Source organism: Hypanus sabinus, chromosome 3 (genome assembly GCF_030144855.1).
Source record: "Hypanus sabinus isolate sHypSab1 chromosome 3, sHypSab1.hap1, whole genome shotgun sequence".
Taxonomy (NCBI): Eukaryota; Metazoa; Chordata; class Chondrichthyes; order Myliobatiformes; family Dasyatidae; genus Hypanus; species Hypanus sabinus.
Window position 1 is genome coordinate 163,070,114 of NC_082708.1, and position 22,649 is coordinate 163,092,762.

The following is a 22,649-nucleotide window of genomic DNA, read 5'->3' on the forward strand; positions in this document are numbered from 1 at the left end:
TTCCCTGTAGCCAGCCTGTCAAACCCTGTAAAATAAAATGTTCCAAGTTTCAGTGAGATCTCGGCTTCATTTTTGAGGTTCAAGAAGAGTACATGCCTAGTTAACTCAGTATCTCCTCATTTGGTAAGCTAGCCATTCCTGGAGCTGAGCCAGCCCAGTGAATAATCACTGTACTCTCTCCATGGCTGGTACTCTTCCATAAGGAGACCAAAACCATACACATTACTCCAGCTGCAGTCTCGCCAAAGACCTTCTGAGCCTGGGAATTATGAGGAAAGTTCCACTTTGCTGATCCCAGCGTTTTATTAAGTTTACTTTATTAAGTTATTTTATTAAGTATAGTGCTAATTTGAACAGTTTTGCCCATGAGCTGGGTTTCTTGCAGGCAAAGAGTATCCAAGCTCTTTGTGGACCAAAGACATACTGATGAGGTTGACTACTGTCATCAAATGAGAATGCGTTGCCAGTACAAGAGTTCTGCAATGTCTGCAATTTATCAAGTCTGTTCGTACTCAGTGCCAAATTAATACGTAGTACTCTGCATTTTTTTCTCTCTTTGTTTTGTTTTGTTTGATAGACCAGGTGAACTTTTATACCATTTAGCTATAATGTTCTAAAGAAGTGAAACTAAAGCTGATGAGATGAATGCAGATGAAAGCCATCCAGATCGTTAGGCTTTCGTTGTGAAATATGACGAGAGTTAGCAAACACCTTTTCCACTGTAACCTTGCTTATCTGACATGTGTAACTGTCTGAGCTATGAAGACATTTAATAGGAATCTATTGTTGGAATCTGAAATTTCAAATTATAATTACAAAACAGAGAAGCACGTAGTTGGAACTAAAACAAATGGAACTATGTAAAGTAAAGGAACCAAAGACAGTTTCTGTAATTCAGAAGCTCATCTGTTTTATGTTACGCAATAAAGTGTGGCCGCCTTCCCTGGGGCTTCTTTTACTTCCTGTAGTCTGTCAAATGGCCAAATGATTGTATACTTGTTCTGCAGGCTCATGTTTTTGGCACATGGATCTATAATGTGTCAGATTAACACTTTCAGATACTTCCTTGAAGACCATTGTTCGGACACAGCTTCTTTAGACCTGTTCAACTGTTTTATCTGTTTTCTCCAGTGTCTCTTTGGTCTTAATTGCAACTCTGCGGTTGTTGGATGTGATGAGCTCAAAAGTTATCACAATCCCAAGATAATTTGCTAGAGAAAGAATTGTCCGAAAGAATGACAATGTAGAGTAAGTAGTGAAAGTGATATTGCTGCGATGGGTGATCAAGGAGAGGAGGTGAGAGAGGGAAAAGGGGATGGGGAATGGTGAAGGAGAGAGCAGGGGGTGGGGTCGTTACGGGAAGCTTGAGAAATCGATGTTCATGCCATCAGGTTGGAGGCTACCCAGACACAATGTAAAGGGTTGTTTCTCCAATGTGTGTGTGGCCTCATCACAACAGTAGAGGAAGCCATGGATTGATATTTTGGAATGGGAATGGGAAGTGGAATTAAAATAAGTGGCCTCTGGGAGATCCCGCTTGTTCTGGCGGACGGAGCGTAGGTGCTTGGCAAAGCGGTCTCCCAATCTACTTCAAGTCTCAGCGATATATAGGAGGAGCACTGAACACAGTCTGTGATCCCAACAGACTCACAAGTGAAGTGTGGCCTCACCTGGAAGGACCATTTGGGGAATGTGGGAGACAAAGAAATGTTTTAAGTCATGAAGGGCATAGATAAGGTGGTTTAGGGGGTATAGATTTAGAATGAGACGGGAAAGACCTAAAAGGGACCCGAGGGGCAAATTTTTCATGCAGGGGCGATGACAATATGGAATGAGCTGCCGGAGGAAGAGTTTGAGGCAGGTACTACAATGTTGTTTAAGAAGCACTTGGATAGGTTCATAGATGAGCGGGACATAGAGGAATACGGACCAACATCAGGAAATTAGGACTAGCAGACTGGCCATCGTCATCACCATGGGCTCTATGCTAGGACCATGCAGTGTTGCTCTTGGCTTTGTGACTTGATTCAGTGTTGATTGATTATTAATGGATCACAACCTAAGAGCATAAGTAAAAGCAGCTATTTGGCGTCTTGTGTCTGCTCTGCCTTTCGGTAATATTATGGCCAATCTTTTAACTTGGTTTCCTTTTTGTACAGCTGTCCAGAACCCTTGGTTTCTTTGTGATCTGAAACCCTGTGTTGGATACACTGATCAACTGACCCTCCCCGTTGCTTACAGAGAATTCCAAAAATTCACAACTTTTTGGGTAAAGAAGTTCACTCATCTCAGTCTAGTGGGGTCTCCTCTTATTTTGAGACATTCTGGATGCTCTGTGTGACAGCGGTAAAATGTTCTGGCCCTTAATTTCAGACTGTACCTTTTTGTCTTCCTAATTGTTTAACATACCTGTAAATTTCATTTGCCGCATCCTTGCCGTTCACCCACTCAGTCTCTTTCCCCGATCCGTCTCTGCATCCTCGTAAACAGCCTACATCACCCAGTTTACTTGGAGTCATTTGCAAACTTGGGTACAGTGGATTCCGGTTAATTAGGACCCATCGGGACCGGTACATTTTGCTGCAGTGTGTGGAGTGTTGGGGGAGGGCTAGCCCCTTGGTGAAGGGGCTTGTTGTGTCCATTCTGGAGCAACTTATTCACCTTTGGTCCTCACCAGACATTCAGCCCTCAGCTGTGGTTCCATGTAGCTATCTGCATGCAACAGCAGCCACATGCCAGTACACCATTTCGACGGGTGGGCTAAACCAGGTTTGGGTAGCCCGCCGGCCACCCACAGACTGGCTAGATGAGGTCAACAGTGAGATCCAACGGCCAAGAGGGCGGTTTCTACGATGCTTCGTGGAGAGCGAAGGGCATGATAAGGCACTGAAGAAGATGTAGTTATCCACTGCAACAGAGAGAGACGACAGTTTGTGACGACTACTCATGTTACTGGACCTGGACTTCCAGGGTCTAGAGTGGAACTGTCCCAATGCTATGGCTATTCCCTTTTTTGACAAACTCTTCTGGAAAGGTTTCACTATCATTGTCTGATACAATGGACAGATAACATGTTGCCGTGTTCTTTTGACTGACTGTCAGTGAACAAAATGAGCACAGACTCCTAGTGCAGATAAAGGACTGCCTTCATACAATGCTACTGTCAAATGGATTCTCCAAATCTTCATTTTCAATGCTGCTTTCAAGATGATTGTTGTTATCTTCAAATTCTTCATAGTTCCTAATTTGCCGAAGTAGTAAAATCGTTTCATTTTCACTCCCAGCCATTTCTGGCATCTCCCCAATTGCCTGATGGACTGGTTATCTGAATCCACTGATTACATTTGATATTCTTGTATAATTCATTGCTCAGGATTGTGAACAGCTGGGGTTGCAGCACTATGTGGGACCCTACTGGTCCAGCCAGTAAATGGGCCATTTATTCTTAGTCACTGCTTTCTATCTGATAATATACCAACATCGACTGAAGACTGATTATCTCCCAACACCACATGCTCTAATTCAGCATAATAGTTAACAGATGGCACCTTATCTAAAGGCATTTGGAAGTCCAAACATACCACATCATTTGTTCACCTTTACCAGCTCTGTTAATTACACTGTATTTTATTCAGTACCATTTCCCTTTCAGAAATCCTGTTTTACACTTCCTAGGCCTTATTGTTATTCAGTAAGGTGCTCCATTACTGATCTAATAACTGATTCCAGCATTTTCCCTCCTGGTATTCCTGTTTTCAATCTCCCTCTGATTTTAATATGTGGCATTACGTTTGCTCCCTTCCCAATCAATGAAATCTATATAATCTCTTTAGAAAATGTGCTTCCTCCATCTTTCAGCCCAATGATGCAGGTCACTGGATCCTGGGAATTTGGTCTCCTTAATTTCCTTAATTTCTCCAATACTTTTTTAAACTATTGCTTTTATCTTTGAACTTTTTTATTCTAGACCAGCAGTTTTCCACTATTTGCCATTTGTCTCATATCTGTCAAAGTAGTTTCCCAATCTTCCTAAGCCAACTTGTTCCCCATGCCTTCATTGTTAACTTTATTTGGATTTAAAACCAAAGTTTCAGACCAGATTAAAATCATTCTAATGTTTACATAAAACACTGCATAATGATTACTTTTCCTTAAAAAAAATAACTATCAGACTGTCAGTTAATCCTTGGAAGGATCTGAAGATAGCTAGTTCTGTTGTTGGTTTATTAAGATACAGACTGACTTAGGAATTAGTCCCTTACGCATCTGGTGGGGTTTCTTTCCACAGTGTTGTTTTCTGCTTCCTGCTGCTTGTTTGGTTTCCTATCCAGGTTAGCAATTTACTTTCAATTTCATGAACTTCAACTTTATCTAATAGTATCCTTTTGAGAGATTTCATTGGATATCTTCTGGAAATTCATGTAACTAACATCCGTAGATATCTCTTTGTCTTTAGACCTAAAGACCATAAGACCTAGGAGCAGAATTAAGCAATTTGGCCCATCATGTCTGCTCCACCATTCGAGCATGGCTGATTTATTATCCCTCTCAACCCTATTCTCCTACCTGCTTGCTGTAATTTTTGACAGCCTTACTAATCGAGAAACTAACGATCTCTGCTTTAAATATACTCAATGGCTTGGTCCCCACAGCTGTCTGAGACAAAGAATTCAACAGATTCACCACCCTGTGGCTAAAGAAATTCCTCCTCATCTCTGTTCTAAAGCAGTGGTCCCCAACCTCCGGGCCGCGAAGTGTGCAGGGGAGCAACAGTAGCCGACATGCACTCAGTGCATTTTTAAGAAAAAAGCCAAAATAAACAAGCTAATTAATTAGGTGCCGCCCGGCAAATAAATGTCAGCCACATTTACCTGCCGGGCAACACCTAATTAATTAGTTTGTTTATTTTGGTTTTTTCTTAAAGATGGGCTGGGTGCATCCCAGCTACTGCTGCTCCCCTGCATGTTTTGTGGATCGGTAACAGTCCACGGCCCGGAGGTTGGGGACCACTGTTCCAAAGGGACATACTTGTATTATTCTGAAGTGAGCCCTCTAGTCCTAGACTCCCCCACAATAGGAATTCATTTCCACACTATCTAGACCTTATTGGATAGCTTTCAATGAGATTTGCCCCCTTCATTCTTCTAAACTCCCTCACCAAAGTCATGAGCTGGCCTTTGTCCTTACTTACACTTTAGAAATAAGTTCCATTGGAAATCCAGTGATTTGACTTGAATGTTGTCCAACTGACTGTACTTAGCTCTAAATCATTCTTTACATGGAATGTATTTTTAAAATGCTTCCAGTGGATTGAAGGACAACGGGCAAATGTCCAACTTGGGGCTGGGAATCTTGTCTTTGAACCCATCTGTGCTGGCATCTATGCCCCACACAAGTCTCCACTTCCTATCCTATTTTGCGTCATGTCTTTCTATTCCTCTTTCTGTCATGTAAGCACCAAACTTCCTTTGTTTAAATGAATAACAAGTTTTCTCAATCATATCCCATCCCAGCACATCCTGTGCTCTAATTTCCTTAGGTAATTTATTTAAAAATGTTTGTCTTGTGTCCTCTGTTCTGGACTCTCCCGAATCTGGATGTTTTCCTCCAATTCTTTGTAACCACTGATATTCAAAGTACATTTATTATCAAAGAATGTATAAGTTATACTCCTTGAGATTTGTCTGCTTACAGGCAGTCACAAATCAGGAAACACAAAGAACCCAATTTTTAAAAAAGGCCAAAACCACTGTGTAGAGAAAAGGAGAAAAGAGCGCAATCATGCAAACAGTAGAAATGAGTGACAATGTTCCGAAGCAGATTGACTCCCTGGAGCAGCCGGACTAGGCCCATGCCCTGGTCTCAGTACCACAGCAGCTAGAGCAGAGGTTTTTGAATTCTTTGTAACCACTGATATTCATGGAATTTTAATTTTCCATCGTATGCTGGTCTTTTAAAATAAACATGCCTTTTCCATGCTGTCATTTCTTTACCCAGTGTGGTTGTTTGTTGCCTGATTTTAGATGCCCTGTTATTTATAATAAGTCAGGTGATTAAGTGTGTTGTTTGAAGTTTCTCTAAAACTTAAAAAATATAAAATGTATAACATCTGCTATGTTCCCCTTGTGTACCCATTTCACAATCTCTTCTTGAAGAATGTATTTTCTGTTTAGTTTTATATCCTGTGATGCTGGTAAATGACTACTGTTTTTAGATAAAAAAAAACATGTTAAGCAGGATTCAGCATTGGACAGACAGAGCAACACACACACACACACACACACACACACACACACACACACACACACACAAAATGCTGGAGGAAATCAGCAGGTCAGGTAACGTGTATGGGAATGAATAGACAGTCGACATATTGGGCCAAGACCCTTCTTCAGGACTAGAAAGGAAGGAGGGAGAAACCGGAATAAAAAGGAGGGAGGGGAAGGGATGAAGGATGGCAAGAAGATATTGGGAGAAGATAAGTGGGTAGGAAAGATAAAGGACTGGAGAGGAAGGAATCTGATGGGAGAGAAGAAAGGGAAAGAGGAGGAGACCCTGGGAGATGTGATAGGCAGGTGAGAATGGGTAAGAGGCTAGTGTGGGGAATCAAAAAAGAGCTGAGGGGAGGGAAATGATTTTTTTTTAAAAACCAGAAGCAGAAATTAATATTCATGCCATCAGGTTGGAGGCTACCCAGATGGAAAATAAGGTGTTGTTCCTCCACCCTGAGGGTGGCCTCACCGTGGACTGGCATGTTTGGAACAGGAATAGGAATCGTAATTGAAAGTTCTGCTTTTGGTGGGTGGAATGGAAGTGCTCGACGAAGCAATCCCCAAGTTTACGACGGGTCTCATCAATGCTGAGGAATTGCATTGGGAGCACTGGGCACTATGGGCCGCCCCAGCAGGTTTGCAGATGAAGAGTTGCCTCATCTGGAAGCTCTGTTTGAGGCCCTGACTGGAGGCGAGGAAGGAGGTGAATGGTCAGGTGTATTACTGTGGCTGCACCTGCCCAGTCCTCCACCTCCCTCACTTCCGTGTTTTGATAAAATGTTGAACAGAACTTGCGTGTTTGTGAAACGCGGATGTACTGTAACAGTGTACCACTGTTTTCCCAATTGTCCTTCCCTTCATTTGATCATATTGGAGTGATTTTGCACCTGATCGCGAGCCACATGTTGGACTTGCCCTGAGTTAGGAAAGAATCTGAGAAGCAGGATCTCTGTAATTTCCAGTGGCAGGCAGAGAGGATGGAAAATGGTGTGGATGAACGCGTGGTGAGAATAAATGGTGCAGTGTTGCTGCATTGAGGTTTGTGGGGCAGCCCTCCTGCGAGAGTGTGGGTTGTACCTCAGTGGACGAGATTAGTGGTGGCATGGTTGCGAAGGGGTGAGTGCAGTCACTTTACACCAACAGTGAGGCAGTTAGCTCAAGTGATCACCAATTAGGGTTCAGTTCCTGCCGCTCTCCGTAAGGAGTTTATACTTTCACTCCGTGACCGTGTGGGATCGCTCCCACAGTCCAAAGCCACGTGGTTAGGATTAGGGTTAGTAAGTATGGTGCCAGAAGCATGTCAACGCTTGTGGGCTGTCCCCAGCTGATTAGTTTTGAAGTGAATGATGCAGGTGACCGATACAGCTGATCTTTATCCTGGCAGGAGGCTTGGTGTGGCTGCAGAGTAAGTTTAAACCAATTCAGACAGCACAGCTGGTAGAGGTGCTCCCTCTCATCCCAGGCAACCTGATTCCAACCTCGAGTGACTCGTCTATGCATCCTCTCCCTGTGGATGCAGGTTTGCTCCAGTGGGTTGGTAGGTTAATTGCCCCTAGTATGTAGGTGAGTGGCAGTCTTTGGAGAGAGTTGATAGGTAAGTGGGAAAATAAGAGGGCTAGGGTAGGGTAAGATTAGTGTAAAAACGGGTGCTTGATGCCCTGACGAAGGGTCTCGGCCCGAAACGTCGACAGCGCTTCTCCCTATCGATGCTGCCTTGCCTGCTGTGTTCCACCACCATTTTGTGTGTGTTGTTGTTTGAATTTCCAGGATCTGCAGATTTCCTCGTGTTTGCTGATTGATGGCCGGTGTCGATCCAACAGGCAGAAGGGTGTTCCTTTACCGTTCGTCTCCATAATTCTAGTCAAAGTAAATTTTTATCAAAGTCACCATATACAACCTCGTGATTCATTTTCTTGCAGGCATTCACAAAGGTACAGAAATACAACAGAATTTATGAAAAGCAACACATAAACAACCAATGTGCAAAAAAAAAATCAAATTGTGCAAATAAACAAAAATACTGAGAATGTGAGTTGCAGAGTCCTTGAAAGTGAATCCAGAGGTGTGGAATCAGTTCAGAGTTTTGGACAGTGAAGTTATCCGTGCCGCTTCAGGAGCCTGTTGGTTGTAGGGTAATAACTGTTTCTGAACCTGGTGGTGTCGGATCTAAGGCTCCTGTACTCCCTGTTGATGACAGCAGCGAGGAGGGAGCAAGGCCTGGAATGTGGGGGTCACTGATGTAAATGTGCTCAGTGGTGGGGAGGGCTTTGCCTGTGATGGACTGGGGGGTGTCTGCATCCACCACTTTCTGAAGACTTTGCTGTTTCTTGGCATTGGTGTTTCTATACCAATAACCCCAAATCAGCTAATCAATGGGCTTGGGAAGTAGCGCTGATGAGAGAAAAGGTAAACAAAGTAGAAATTAATATATCTGGCAACTTTAGGCAGAACTAGTCTAAAAGCAAGTGCGAAGAGGTTTAAGAGGTTTGCAAACTAAGTGGGAGAGCTGGAAGTGAAAATGGCTGTGTAAGGGTTAGGGTTTGGGTTTCGATACTGAGACAATGAAGATATAAAAGCAGCTTCCTTACTAATCATTATGCCGCTGCTCCAACTCTGTTGGTGTTCAGGGCTTCCTCCATCAAGTCAGTAGCTTCCTCTCGGTTTTCACTGCTGTCAATCATACAAGTCCCAAGTGGAGACTCGGGAACACTCAGATGTGGAAGGATTCTTCATTGCTGTTTCCGTAACAAATTTGTTTTAGCAGTCAGCGTTGTTGGCACTGAGCTGAACCCCTGAAACTGGAGGACCGATGCTCTACTCTTGCTATGGCCTCTTACCCTTTGACCTGTTTGGCATGGGTGACCTTACCAAGAGCCCAAAGCATAAGGCCCTGACTCCAGCTGACATAGTTCTCTGGGTCATGGCAAGGTTGTGGTCCTCTTGTTCAGTAAATAAAGAGAAAGAAGGGGTGTCACTAGTTGTTAACCTAAAGGTTGTTAACTAGTGGGAAAAATATCCAGGAACAGACCTGTACAGAAACATGACCCTAATATAAAAAAGCAGAGTGGAGGGAATTTTATCCCCCTAGAATATTTAAAACCCTACAAGGAAAGATGAATTGGTGAACTCAGTTCAGGCTAAATGAAGCAAGAATTAGTGAGGGCCATTTAGGGGACATTGATTGTGGTATTATAACTTTTAGAGTAGAAATGGGAGTGAAAATAGACCACTCCAAATAGTCAAATAGAGAAGGGCCATTTCCATTGGGGTAAGAAAAGACCTTCTCTGGGCAAACTGGAACCCAAATCTGGCAGAAAAATACTCTAACTGAACAGTGGAAGGCTTTAAAGATTGACATGGTTTGTGAATAGGTTAAATTTTAATAAGACTTATCACCAGCGTATGTCATGAAATTTGGTAACTTTATGGCAGCGATACAATGCAATACATGATAAATAAATATAGAGGAAAAAATCCTGAATTACTGTAAGTATATTTAAGTCTATTAAATAGTTAAGTTAAAATAAGTAGTGCAGGATTACAGAAATAAAAAAGTAGTGAGGTAGTGTTCTTGGGTTCAATGTCTGTTTAGAAATTGGACATTGGTTTAGATGCTCTAACACTAGCAAGAAAAGGAGATTTAATTAAAGTCAAAGTCGGTGGATGCTGCGCATGTGTAAAATAGAGAGAGAGAGAAGAGGTGAGGAAGAGAGATGAAATTGAGTATAAGTGGCTGACCCTGAAGTCATTGGCCAGTCCAGATGGAGTGCATCTTGGTGCCTGGTGGAAACTAGAGTGGAGTTACTGACCATAACCTTCTAAATATCTGCAGATCCAGTGTTAAGATATGTCTTAAAAATGGATGTAAGGATAAACCAAGCAACTGCTGGCTAATCAGTCTAATTTCAGCAGTGGGGAAACTTTTAAATAAAATGAGAAAATAGTTATCACCTAAGTTAGTATGGATACACTGAGAGAGCTGGCTAGTCAGAATTATACAGCCCAGATAAAAGCTTCACTCATCCTTATTAACAATGGTGTCAAACAGGTATAGTCTCATTTGTCTGTGTGTGACCCAAGTCCTGACTCGTTTAAGGCAAATTCAGTTTAATTAGTTTCATAACTTTTTTTTAAATGAGGGGGATGTGGTCGATATTATGCATGGACAGACTCCCAAAACGGCATTGTTAAAATGCTAACCAGTAGCCTGTTCTCAAGATCGAAACTGATTGATAAAAAGAATGTTAAAAATGTTTAAGTAACAGGAATAGCATTAGAGTGAACAGTTTTTGTTCAGACAAAAGTGAAGTCTCCAGTAGTCTCTCCCAGGGATTGGTTGCATTGTGTTTTTTAATTGTCAAGAAGGTAGTAATAGAATTCAAGTGGAAGTATTTAGAGTGGTGAAATGAACAAAAGTGTCAGATGAAATTCAACACAGAGGAATGTTGTGTTATGAATTGGGAAGAGGCAATTTAAACCAGAGTGTGCAATTCTAGCAGGGTAGAGAAACAGAATGATCTGGGTTACATGTGCAAAATGATTAAGACAAAAAACAATGGGTATATTTTTTTTAAAATGACTTCTAGTTTACTGCCGTAGTGCAAGACAGTTGATTTGCACTGTGTTTGACTAAAGACCTCAGACTGGTCTCCCTGCACACTTAACAGCTCAGCTTGCTGTTCAAAATGTATGTTCTAACCTCCTTCAGAGCTGTGTTTCTGGGTGGCCAGCTGCCCACCTTTTTAAACCTGTAGCAGCCAATCTGTCACCAGTAGAGTAAGTAGATCAGATAAACACAGAAAACAGCTAAGACTATAAGATATAGGAGCAGAATTAGGCCATTTTGTCAATTGAGTCTGCTCCGCCAATTCATCATGGCTGATCCATTTCCCTCTCAGCCCCAATCTCCTGCCTTCTCCCCATATCCCTTCATGTCCTGATTAATTGGAATCTATCAACCTTTGCCTTAAATAAACCCAGTAATGGCCTCTGCAGCTGCCCGTGGCAACAAATTCCACAGATTCACAGTACAGGCCCAGAACCATTAAACACTGCTTGTATGACAAGCCTTTCAATCCCGGAATCATTTTTGTGACCCTCCTTTGAACTTTCTCCAATGTCAACACATCCTTTTTTAGATAAGGAGCCCAAAACTACTCACAATACTTTAAGGTGAGGCCTCACCAGTGCCTTATAAAGCCTCAGCATTATATCCTTACTTTTATATTCTCGTCCCCTCAAAATGAATGCTAACGTCACATTATCCTTCCTCACCAGACTCAACCTGCAAATTCAGCTTTAGAGAATCCTGCAGGAGGACTCCCAAGTCCCTTAGCACCTCAGATTTTTGAATTTTCTCTCCTTTTAGAAAATAATCTACCCTTTTATTTCTTCTACCAAGGTACATGACCATACACTTCCTGACACTGTAATCAGCCTGCCTCTTTGCCCAATCTCCTATTTTGTTAGAAACAAGAAAAAATCTGCAGATGCTGGAAATCCAAGCAACGCTCTCAAAATGCTGGGCCAAAACATCGACTGTACAGCCATTGATGCTGCCTGGCCTGCTGAGTTCCTCCTTCATTTTGTGTGTGTTGCTGCTATTTTGTTTAAGACTTTCTGTAGCCTCTGTGTGCTCAAAACTACCTGCTCCTCCACCTACAGTGGCATGCAAAAGTTTGGGCACCCCTGGTCAAAATTTCTGTTACTGTCATTAGTTAAGTGAGTAGAAGATGAATTGATCTCCAAAAGTCATCAAGTTAAAGATGAAAACATTCTTTTCAACATTTTAAGCAAGATTAGTGTATTATTTTTGTTTTGTACCATTCCAGAGTGAGAAGAAGGAAAAGGAGCACCATGCAAAAGTTTGGGCACCCCAAGAGATTTGAGCTCTCAGATAATTCTTACCAAGGTCTCAGACCTTAATTAGCTTGTTAGGGCTATGGCTTGTTCACAGTCATCGTTAGGAAAGGCCAGGTGATGCAAATCTCAAAGCTTTATAAATACCCTGACTCCTAACCTTGTCTCAACAGTCAGCAGCCATGGGCTCCTCTAAGCAGCTGCCTAGCACTCTGAATGTTAAAATAAATGATGCCCACAAAGCAGAAGGCTATAAGAAGATAGCAGAGCATTTTCAGGTAGCCATTTCCTCAGTTCGTAATGTAATTAAGAAATGGCATTTAACAGGAACGGTGGAGGTCAAGTTGAGGTCTGGAAGACCAAGAAAACTTCCTCAGAGAACTGCTTGTAGGATTGCTAGAAAGGCAAATCAAAACCCCATTTGACTGCAAAAGACCTTCAGGAAGATTTAGCAGACTCTGGAGTGGTGGTGCACTGTTCTACTGTGCAGCGACACCTGCGCAAAATCAGAAGAAAACTTTTCCTGTGTCCTCACCACAAAATTCGGCGTCAGAAGTTTGCAAAGGAACATCTAAACAAGCGTGATGCATTTTGGAAACAAGTCCTGTGGACTGATGAAGTTAAAATAGAACTTTTTGGCCGCAATGAGGAAAGGTATGTTTGGAGAAAAAAGGGTGCAGAATTTCATAAAAAGAAAACCTCTCCAACTGTTAAGCATGGGGGTGGATCGATCATGCTTTGGGCTTGTGTTGCAGCCAGTGGCACAGGGAACATTTCACTGGTAATGGGAAGAATGAATTCAATTAAATACCAGCAAATTCTAGAAGCAAACATCACACTGTCTGTAAAAAAAAGCTGAAGATGAAAAGAGGGTGGCTTCTACAACAGGATAATAATCCTAAACACACCTCAAAATCCACAATGGACTACCTCAAGAGGCACAAGCTGTAGGTTTTGCCATGGCCCTCACAATCCCCTGACCTAAACATCCTGGAGAATCTGTGGATAGATCTCAAAAGAGCAGTGTATGCAAAACAGCCCAAGAATCTCACAGAACTAGAAACCTTTTGCGAGGAGGAATGGGCGAAAATCCCCCAAACAAGAACTGAAAGACTCTTAGCCGGCTACAAAAAGCATTTACGAGCTGTGATACTTGCCAAAGGGGGTGTTACTAGGTACTGACTATACAGGGTGCTCAAACTTTTGCTTCGGGCCCTTTTCCTTTTTTGTTATTTTGAAACTGTAAAAGATAGAAATAAAAAAGTAATCTTGCTTAAATTATTAAAGAAATGTGAGATAGATCTTTAACTTTATGCCTTTTGGAAATCAAGTCAACTTTTACTTGCTTAGCTATTCAAAGTAACAGAAATTTTGACGTGGGGTGCCCAAACTTTTGCATGCCACTGTAACTCTGTATCATCCGCAAACCTGGCCACAAAGCCATCAATTCCACCATCCAACTCATTGACATATAACTTAAAAAGGAAATAGTCCCAGTAGAAAACCCTGTGGAAAACCAGTAGTAACTGGCAGCCAGCCAGAAAAGGCTCCCTTTATTCCTACTCTTTGTCCTCAGCCCATGATTTATCCATGCTAGTATCTTTCCTGTAATACCATGGGCTGTAAACTTGTTAAGCAGCCTTATGTGGAGCACCTTGTCAAAGGCCTTCTGAAAATCCAAGTACACAACATCCACAGATTCTCTTTTGTTTAACCTGTTTGTTATTTCTTCAAAGAATTCCAACAGACGTGTCAGGCAAGATTTCCTTTTAAGGTAACCATGCTGCCTGTGGCCTGTGTTATCACGTGGCCCCAAGTACCTTGAAACCACATTGTTAACAACGACTCCAACATTTTCCCAACCACTGAGGTCAGACTAACTGGCCTATAGTTTCCTTTCTTCTGCCTTTCTCCCTTCTTGAAAAAGTGGTGAGACATTTGTAATTTTCCAGTCCTTTGGGACCATGCCTGAATCCATTAATACTTGAAAGATTATTTCTAATGCCTCCACAATCTCATCAGAACCCTGGGGTGTGGACTATCTGGTCCAGATGACCCGTCTACCTTCAGAACTTGCAGCTTCCCAAGCACCTTCTACCTTGTATGACAACTTCACACACTTCTGTCCCCTGACACACCGCTAGTGTCTTCCACAGTGAAGACTGATGCAAAATACGAGGGGTGATTGATAAATTTGTGGCCTAAGGTAGGGGGAGTCGATTTTAGAAAACCTAGCACATTTATTTTTCAACATAGTCCCCTCCTACATTTACACACTTAGTCCAGCAGTCGTGGAGCATACGGATCTTGGACCTCCAGAAAGTGTCCACAGCAGGGGTGATTGATAAGTTTGTGGCCTAAGGTAGGCGATGAGTTATACAGCTCTCGTTACAGGCACATGCAGTTCAACTCTTTGACTGATTATGCAGAAAGTTTGAAGTTAATAACTCATCTCCTTCTACCTTAGGCCACAAACTTATAAATCACCCCTGCTGTGGACCACTTCTGGAGGTCCAAGAAGCCAGTTTCTACAAAGAAGGGATCCGTATGCTCCATGACTGCTGGTCTAAGTGTGTAAATGTAGGAGGGGACTATGTTGAAAAATGAATGTGCTAGGTTTTCTAAAATTGACTCCTACCTTAGGCCACAAACTTATCAATCACCCCTTGTACTTAATCTGTTCGTCCACCATTTCCTTGACCTGCATTTCTACCTCTCCAGCATAGTTTTCCAGTGGACCGATATCCACTTTTGCCTCTCTTATACACTTTCTGTATCTGAAGAAACTTTTGGTATCCTCTTTAATATTATTGGCAATCTTACCTTCATATTCCACCTTCTTCTTTATGACTTTTTAGTTGCTTTTTGTTGGTTTTTAAAAGCTTCCTAATTCTCTAATTTCCCAGTAATATTTGCTGTATTATATGCCCTTTCTTTTGGCTTTTATGTTGGCTTTGATTTCCCTTATCGCCAGGGTTGCATCATCTTGCCTTGAGAATAATACTCCTTCTTTGAGATGTATCTATGCTTTCGGAATTGCTCCCAGAAATTCCAGCCAGTGCTGCTCCATTGTCATCCCTGCTAGTGTTCCCTTCCAATTTATTTTGGCCAGCTGTTTTCTCATGCCTCTATTTCCCTTTACCCTACTGCAATACTGATACGTCTGACTTCAGCTTCTCCTTCTCAAATTGCAGGGTGAATTGTACCGTAGTATGATCACTGGCTCCTAAGGGTTCCTAAACCTTAGACCCGCTAATAAATTCTGGTAACACTCAATCCAGAATTGCCTCTCTCCTCCAGGGCTCAAACACGAACTATTCTAAGCAGCCATCTCGAGGGCATTCTATGTATTCCCCCTCTTGGGATCCAGCGCCAACCTGATTTTCCCAATCTACCTCCATATAGAAATTCCCCATGACTACCGTAGCATTGCCCTTTTGACATGCGTTTTTAATCTTCCATTGTGATTGTATCCCGTAGCTTGGCTACTGTTTGGAGGCCTGTTATATAAATCCCATCAGGGTCGGTTTACCCTTGCGGTTTCTTAGTTCTACTCACAACGATTCTACATCTTCCAAACCTATTTCACCTTTTTCTAATGATTTGATTTTTTTTTAAGAATAGAGGCATCCCACAGAAGAGATCCTGATGATCTAGAAAGTTAATGCTCTGGTCCCTGCACCAGTTCCTCAGCCCACGTTCGTCTGCCGAGCCACCGTACTCTCACCCTCACTGACAGGCATCTGTTCAGAGATTGCTACTTTGGGGATCCTGCTTTTCAGCTTCCTACCTTGCTCCCTAAAATCTCTCTTCAGGATCTCCTCACCTTTCCCAACTACGTCTTTAGTGCCAATATGTACCATGATTTCTGGCTGCTCCCCCTCCCCCTTTAGAATGCCACGGGCCCTGGCACCGGGGAGGCAACATGTACCGTCTGGGTGTCTCTAAGCAACGTGTTTGATCACAACACTGGGATCACTGATGTGTGATGGCCATACAGCTGTAACATAAAGGGAATGATAGTTTGGGGGAAGGATTACAATTTGTTTGTTTCAGTAGCTTTGGAAATAGATTTATCTTTAAAATGCAATCCGTTGTAAAGAGCTTTCTCCCCGTTCCAATTGTGCATTTCTCTTCTGCTTCCAGAGTACGGACATAACCAGCACGGTTGGCTATGACAATCTGATCCAGCACATGAACGATGGGCGGAAAACCTGCAAGGAGTTGGAGGATTTCATCAAACAGAGGTGGGACTTGATTGAGACTTGTCTTCGTATATTTGTGTTGTGGGATTGAGGACACTTAATAAAGGAGCAGGGAGTACGGAGGAGTGGGAAAAGGAAGAATGTAATAGAGAGTTGCCTGCTTGCTTGTGCCTGACTCTCACCAGCATTTATCTCAACAGGCAACTTCAGTGGTGGCTATGACTTGGTTGAGGCCCTTATTAATCAATGTCAGATGATATTCATAAATTGCTAATGACTTTTCAGCAGTGGTAAAACCTGTTGAGAGGAAACTCTGCTGCAGTATGACACCAGTGTGTCTATGACTAGACATTAGCATCGTGACTCTGGAGAGGAATTTGAAGATCTTGTCACGCCAGTCAGCAGTGTTCCTTATTTCTGAATGACTCCAGCATCTTAGCATTTACATACGATGAAGCAAGAAAAGCTTAGAAACGTGAGAAACTCTGCAGATACTGGAAATCCAAACAAAGCAATTAAGGGGTTTGGTTCTAGGTGCTGATTCAGAATATACGATAACGTAGTGAAGACATCTTTCCAAAATTTCTCCAAGCTAGGACAGAACCAGTACATATGGATGAGGGAGGCCACGCCTCTCTTGCATTTATCACGAAGCGGACTAATGTTAGGGTAGAATTGAGATAGTTTAGATTTAGGCATATGGGCTGTATGAACAATCTTAAACTGTAAAAGGCAATGGCGAGCACGAAGAGAGGTTGAGTTAACTAATTTGAGAATTGAGTCCCAACTCTCATCAGATAAGGAGGTATTTAAATCCTGCTCCCATGCCATTTTAATTTTATCCACAGGGGCCCGTCGTAAGGCTGCTAACTTATCTCGAATAATTGATATTAAACCTTTACCTAGTGGATTAATGGAAAGAAATAAGTCCATTGCATTTTTCGCAGGCATTTCAGGAAAGTTAGGAATTAAAGGAGCAATAAAGTGTCTAATTTGGAGATATCTAAAAAAATGAGCATTGGGCAGATTGAACTTAACAGAGAGCTGCTGAAAAGAAGCGAAGCGATTATCAATGAAAAGATCTTCAAAATGCCTAATGCCCTTCCTATACCAAACATGGAATGCTGAATTGTACGTAGTAGGTAAAAAAAGGTGATTATGTACGACAGGGCTGGAAACAGAAAAACCATGGAAACCATAACATTTCCTAAACTGAGCCCATATACGCAAAGTGTGTCTAACAAGAGGATTAGCTATTAATTTGGACAGACTACTAGGGAGTGCAGAGCCAAGAAGTGCAGAGATAGATAATTTTTTAGTGGAGCTCAACTCCATTGCCACCCAATTAGGGCACTCGGGTTGGCCATGATAAAAAGACCAAAAGGTAGCACAACGTATATTAGCTGCCCAATAATATAAATGAAAATTAGGTAAAGCCATGCCACCCTCTTTTTTAGGTTTTTGGAGATGGATTTTATTAATTCTAGAGTGCTTATTCTTCCACAGATATGACAAAATAATAGAGTCTAAGGAATCAAAAAAAGATTTAGGAATAAAAACTGGGATAGGTTGAAATAAGTATAACAATTTGGGGAGAACATACATTTTAACAACATTAATACGACCTACCAAAGACATAGATAGAGGTGACCATTGTACCAGACTCTGTTTTATAGTATATGAAAGATTGGCGAAGTTTTCACGAAAGAGATCTTTAAACTTCCTTGTGACTGTAATTCCAAGATAAGTAAATTGATTATGGACTACTTTAAAAGGGAGATCATGAAATGTTAATTCTTGTGCTTCTTTATTAATTGGGAAAAGTTCACTCTTATGTAAATTAAGTTTGTAGCCAGAGATCTGGCTAAACTGGTCAAGAAGTGAAAACATTGGAGGTAAGGATGTAGACGGATTTGAGAGAAAGAGTAATAAGTCATCAGCATAAAGAGAAACTTTATGCTCAACACCCCCTCTCCAAATCCCAGTCAATTCAGGACAATTTCGAAATGCTGTCGCCAAAAGGTTCTATAGCCAAATCAAAGAGTAAGGGACTTAAGGGGCATCCCTGACTGGGTGATCTGTTCTTCTGAATCACTGCTGGTCTCCTCTGGTCAAGGTGCTGCCATAATGTTGGCTAGGGAATACCAGGACTTAGCCTAGTAAAGATGAAGGAGCAGAGACTTATTTCCAATTCAGAACATTATGCAGCATTCTGACTGTCTGCATCACCAGCTGGTATGGGGGAGGGGTGGGTGGGGTCTTTTGTACAGGGTCAAAGTAAGCTACAGAGAGTTCTGAACTTAGTCAGCTCCATTATGGGTACTAGCTTCCATAATATCCAATACATCTTCAAGGAGCGGTGCCTCAGGAAGGCAGCTTCCATCGTCAAGGACTCCCACCACCCAGGACATGCCCTCTTCTCATTGTTACCTGTCAGGAAGGAGGTACTGAAGCCTGAAAGCCCACGTTCAATGATTCAGGAACAGCTTCTTCCCCTCTGCAATCCAATTTCTAAATGGACATTGAACACTAACCCACTACTTTCTTTTAAATTTCTGTTTTTGTACTACTTATCCTAATTCAATTATTTAATATGTGTGTGTATATATATATTTACTGTATTTCAGATTTTCTATATTTATCATATATTACATTATACTGCTGCAAAGTTAACAAATATCATGACATGTCAATGATATTGAACCTGATTCTGATTATTGGGGAGAACAAGCAGGTGTATCATGAACCTGCTGCAGGTGCCCTTAGAGCAGAATTTCCAACCTGTGGTCCACGGTCCCCTTGCTTTACCGGTTTTGGTCCATGGCATATAAAAGATTGGGAACTGCTGGATGCAGTGGATGCAGACACTGGAAGTGCTGCTGAAGTTGCCAGGGCCTGTAACTGCACTGCATTTCGCTACTGTGCAACATTGGCAGAGGAGAGGCAGGTTTAGACTCACACACTCAAAATGCTGGAGGAACTCAGCAGGTCAGGCTACAACGATGAAGAAGAGTTCGCAGTCAGCATTTCAGGCCGGAACCCTTCACCAGCACTGGAAAGGAAAAGGGGAGGGGAGAAAGGAGAACAAAATAAAAGATGATAGGTGAAACCAGGTGAGTGGAAAAGGTACCATCTTTGAGTGCTTTCTCAGCATGGAGGGGCAGTACCTTGTATTCCTTCTAGGTGGCCTCCAACCGGATGGCATGAACTTGTATTTCTCCTTACGGTATTTTTTTCCCCCTTTTCTCCTTCTCTTCCCTCTTCTTCTAGTCCTTCGGGACAGCCAGAGTGGTCTGGTTGAGGGATTGCATCATCCCAATCTGATTGACATTTGAGACCCAATGAGTGAGGATAAAAGGGGTCTGGCGTGTCTGGTGTGAGGGGTGTGGTGTGCCTTGGGTAAGAGGGGTGTGTCTGGCCCCTCAGACACACCAAGGGAAACGTACGAGACCGGTGGGGGGGCTTGTGTGTGTGTCCATCCTTGCCTGGGTGGCGAGTCCTCCACAGAACGGTTTAGCTAAAGGACAGATACGGATCAAGACCGTACCAAGGAAAGTTGGCAAGTTATTCTTCTATTTCTCTCTCTCTCCAACAATTGCAACACAGCAACAAACAAACAACAGCTACAGCCTGTATGAACTGAAATGAACTTTAGATTTCCATCGAACAATTCATTATCCCCTAGACAACGATAGAGCTTATTTCTTGTTGATTTTTATTATACCCGCGCTTTTAGGTTTAGTATTGACGACGTATATTATCTGTATATTTGCATTGATATTATTTTTGTGTATTTTTACTAATAAATACTGTTAAAAATAGTATCACCAGACTCCAACGGACGTCTCTATCTTTGCTGGTAAGTGACCCAGTTACGGGGTTCGTAACACTAAGCTCCAATGAATATTGGCCCAACCAGCTCAAACTTTCTTCAAGTGGTATCTCAGGAATCAACCTAATGAACCTTCTCAACAGTGCCTCCAATGCAAGGATGTTCTTCCTTAAACATGGAATTCAAAGATGCAGTATTGCAGATATAATGCATAAGGACTTCCCTGCTTTGATACTCCGTGTCTATTCCAGTAAAGGCCAAGGTTCAATTAGCCTTCCTAATTATTTGTCACACCTCATGATTACATTTTGCATTCCATGATCCTCAACTCCAGACTCCTTTGCACCACTACATTTTTAGTCATACTTCAATTTAAATAATTTTCTTTCTCACACTTTGTTCCAAAATGGATGATCTTGTATTTTGCTACATTGTGTACCATCTACCATCTTCTTGCCTATTCTCTATGCTTATTGATATGTCTTTGCAGATTCCTTGTTCTTCTTAAAACTTGCTAACCCCCTCCAATCTTTGCGGCTTTGAAATATGTTGTCATGGACAAAGTGTGGTCTGTAAGAAATGGGAACAGCAAACCAGGGCCTCTGCCCCTGCTATGGGGTGGGGGGAGGGGGAAGGGTAGTCACAGAACTGGCCTTGGGTAAACCTCACTTTCAAGACAATTTTTAAACCTACTAGAATCCAAAAGTCTTTCATCAAGGGATTATAGTATTTTAAATGACCCCAGAAATGGTGAATTCTGAAAATTTGTGACCCTCATAAGATCTTTTAAGAGACTCTTAGGTAGGTGCTTGGTTCTTAGAAAAGGGAAGGGCTATGCAGAAGGGAAATTCTAGGCAGTTTCTAGAGTAAGTTACATCGTTGGCACAACATTGAGGGCCGAAGGGCCTGTAATGTGCTGTAGGTTTCTATGTTCTGTGTTCATCCCTCCAGAGCTCTATGTTAAATAGATTATCCTGAAAGAGGTGTCACCCTCTCAGCAACTGTCTCATTCCAGGAAGGTCACATCATTCTCTCTGAACTCCAGTGATTATAGATCCAATGTGCCCAGTTGATCATTTAAAAGCCACTCCCTCCACCTCAGGAAGCAAACCTGTGAGCCTTCTCTGAACTGCCTCCAGTGCAAATTCATTCCTGGTGCTCCAGGGCCAGCGCCCTTCTTCACATGGCTGCCCAGAGCACACACTTTTGATGCATAGGAACAGGGCTTTGAAACCAGTAGCCTCAGCAATCTTCTAGTGGCTTCTGCAGTTGCTCAGAAGAAGGTAATTCCCTTTTCCTTACACTTAGGACATCGAAGGAGGAAGTGTCAGTTCTGCAGTGTTCAACAGCAAGTGCTGCCTTCACACTTCTCTCCAGGTCTCCCGTCACTCCAGCTTGCACAATTGGGCCTTGTATTCCATTGACGCTAGGTTAAAGTTCTTCCTCTTACTGCTGCAGGACTTTTATTGCTGCTGAGACCAAACGGGAGATGATTTATTTTTTGTGTGTGAGTGAGACATCTGTCTACCTGTCTTGGCACAAACAAGAATCAATGCTGCTAGTGAAGTGGGGAGGGACGGAGCTCTTCAAAGTCCAGCTAGAGTGAAATTAAACGCAGAAGAGGAAGTTTTCTGTTTTGATTCTCCGCAAAGTTGTGAATATATTGCTATCACGGGATTAAGTGTGATGGTGAAACACTTTGAGGGGTCATGTGTTGCTTTCTGACTGCTGAAGGGGAAATCTACTGTCTGACTGAAATGAAAACCCAGTAAAAGCTGCAACTGAAAGTCACAAACAAGAGAAAATCTTCAGATGCTGGAAGTCCAAAGCAACATATAGAGACACAGACACAGACACTGACACACACACACACACACACACACACACACACCCCTCCCCCCCGTATGACATGCTGAGTTCCCCCAGCACTCTGTGTGTGTGTGTGTTAACTGAAAGTCACAACAGCCTTGAGACTTGATAGACTTGATAACTCATTTCTTTTTGGAAAGTTAAAATGTTTCTTATAGTAACAAGACAGTGGCTATATTTCATTAGGAGTCTGAGGCGATTTGGTATGTTACCAAAGACGCTCTCCAAATTTCTACAGATGTACAGTGGAGAGCATTCTAATTGGCTACACCTCTGTCTGGTGCGTGTGAGGGGTGGGCAAGGGGCGTGGGGCTATTGCACAGGATCGAAGTGAGCTGCAGAGAATGGTAAAGTTAGTCAACTCCCTCATGGGCATTAACCTCCGTAGTATCCAAGACATCTTCATCGAGCAGTAACCCAAAAAGGCAGCATCCATCACTAAGGACCCCATCACCCAGGACATGCCCTCTTGTTACTATCAGGAAGAAGGTACAGAAGCCTGAAGGCACAACTCAGCGATTCAGAAACAGCTTCTTCTCCTCTGCCATCCGATTTCTGAATGGACACTGAACCCATGAACACTACCTCAGTAGTTTTTGATTTTTTTGTTTT

The 22,649-nt window shown here is 42.4% G+C and overlaps 1 protein-coding gene across 1 annotated transcript in view; it reads left to right on the forward strand.

Annotated features, from left to right (window-relative positions):
• The window catches only part of pstpip2 (proline-serine-threonine phosphatase interacting protein 2), a 119,041-nt gene that overhangs the window by 13,807 nt on the left and 82,585 nt on the right, over positions 1–22,649 (forward strand). The window contains exons 2-3 of the mRNA XM_059963480.1: positions 8,040–8,138; positions 16,278–16,378. Of these exons, the coding sequence (XP_059819463.1) occupies positions 8,040–8,138; positions 16,278–16,378 (200 nt within the window). The remainder of the gene's footprint in view (positions 1–8,039; positions 8,139–16,277; positions 16,379–22,649) is intronic.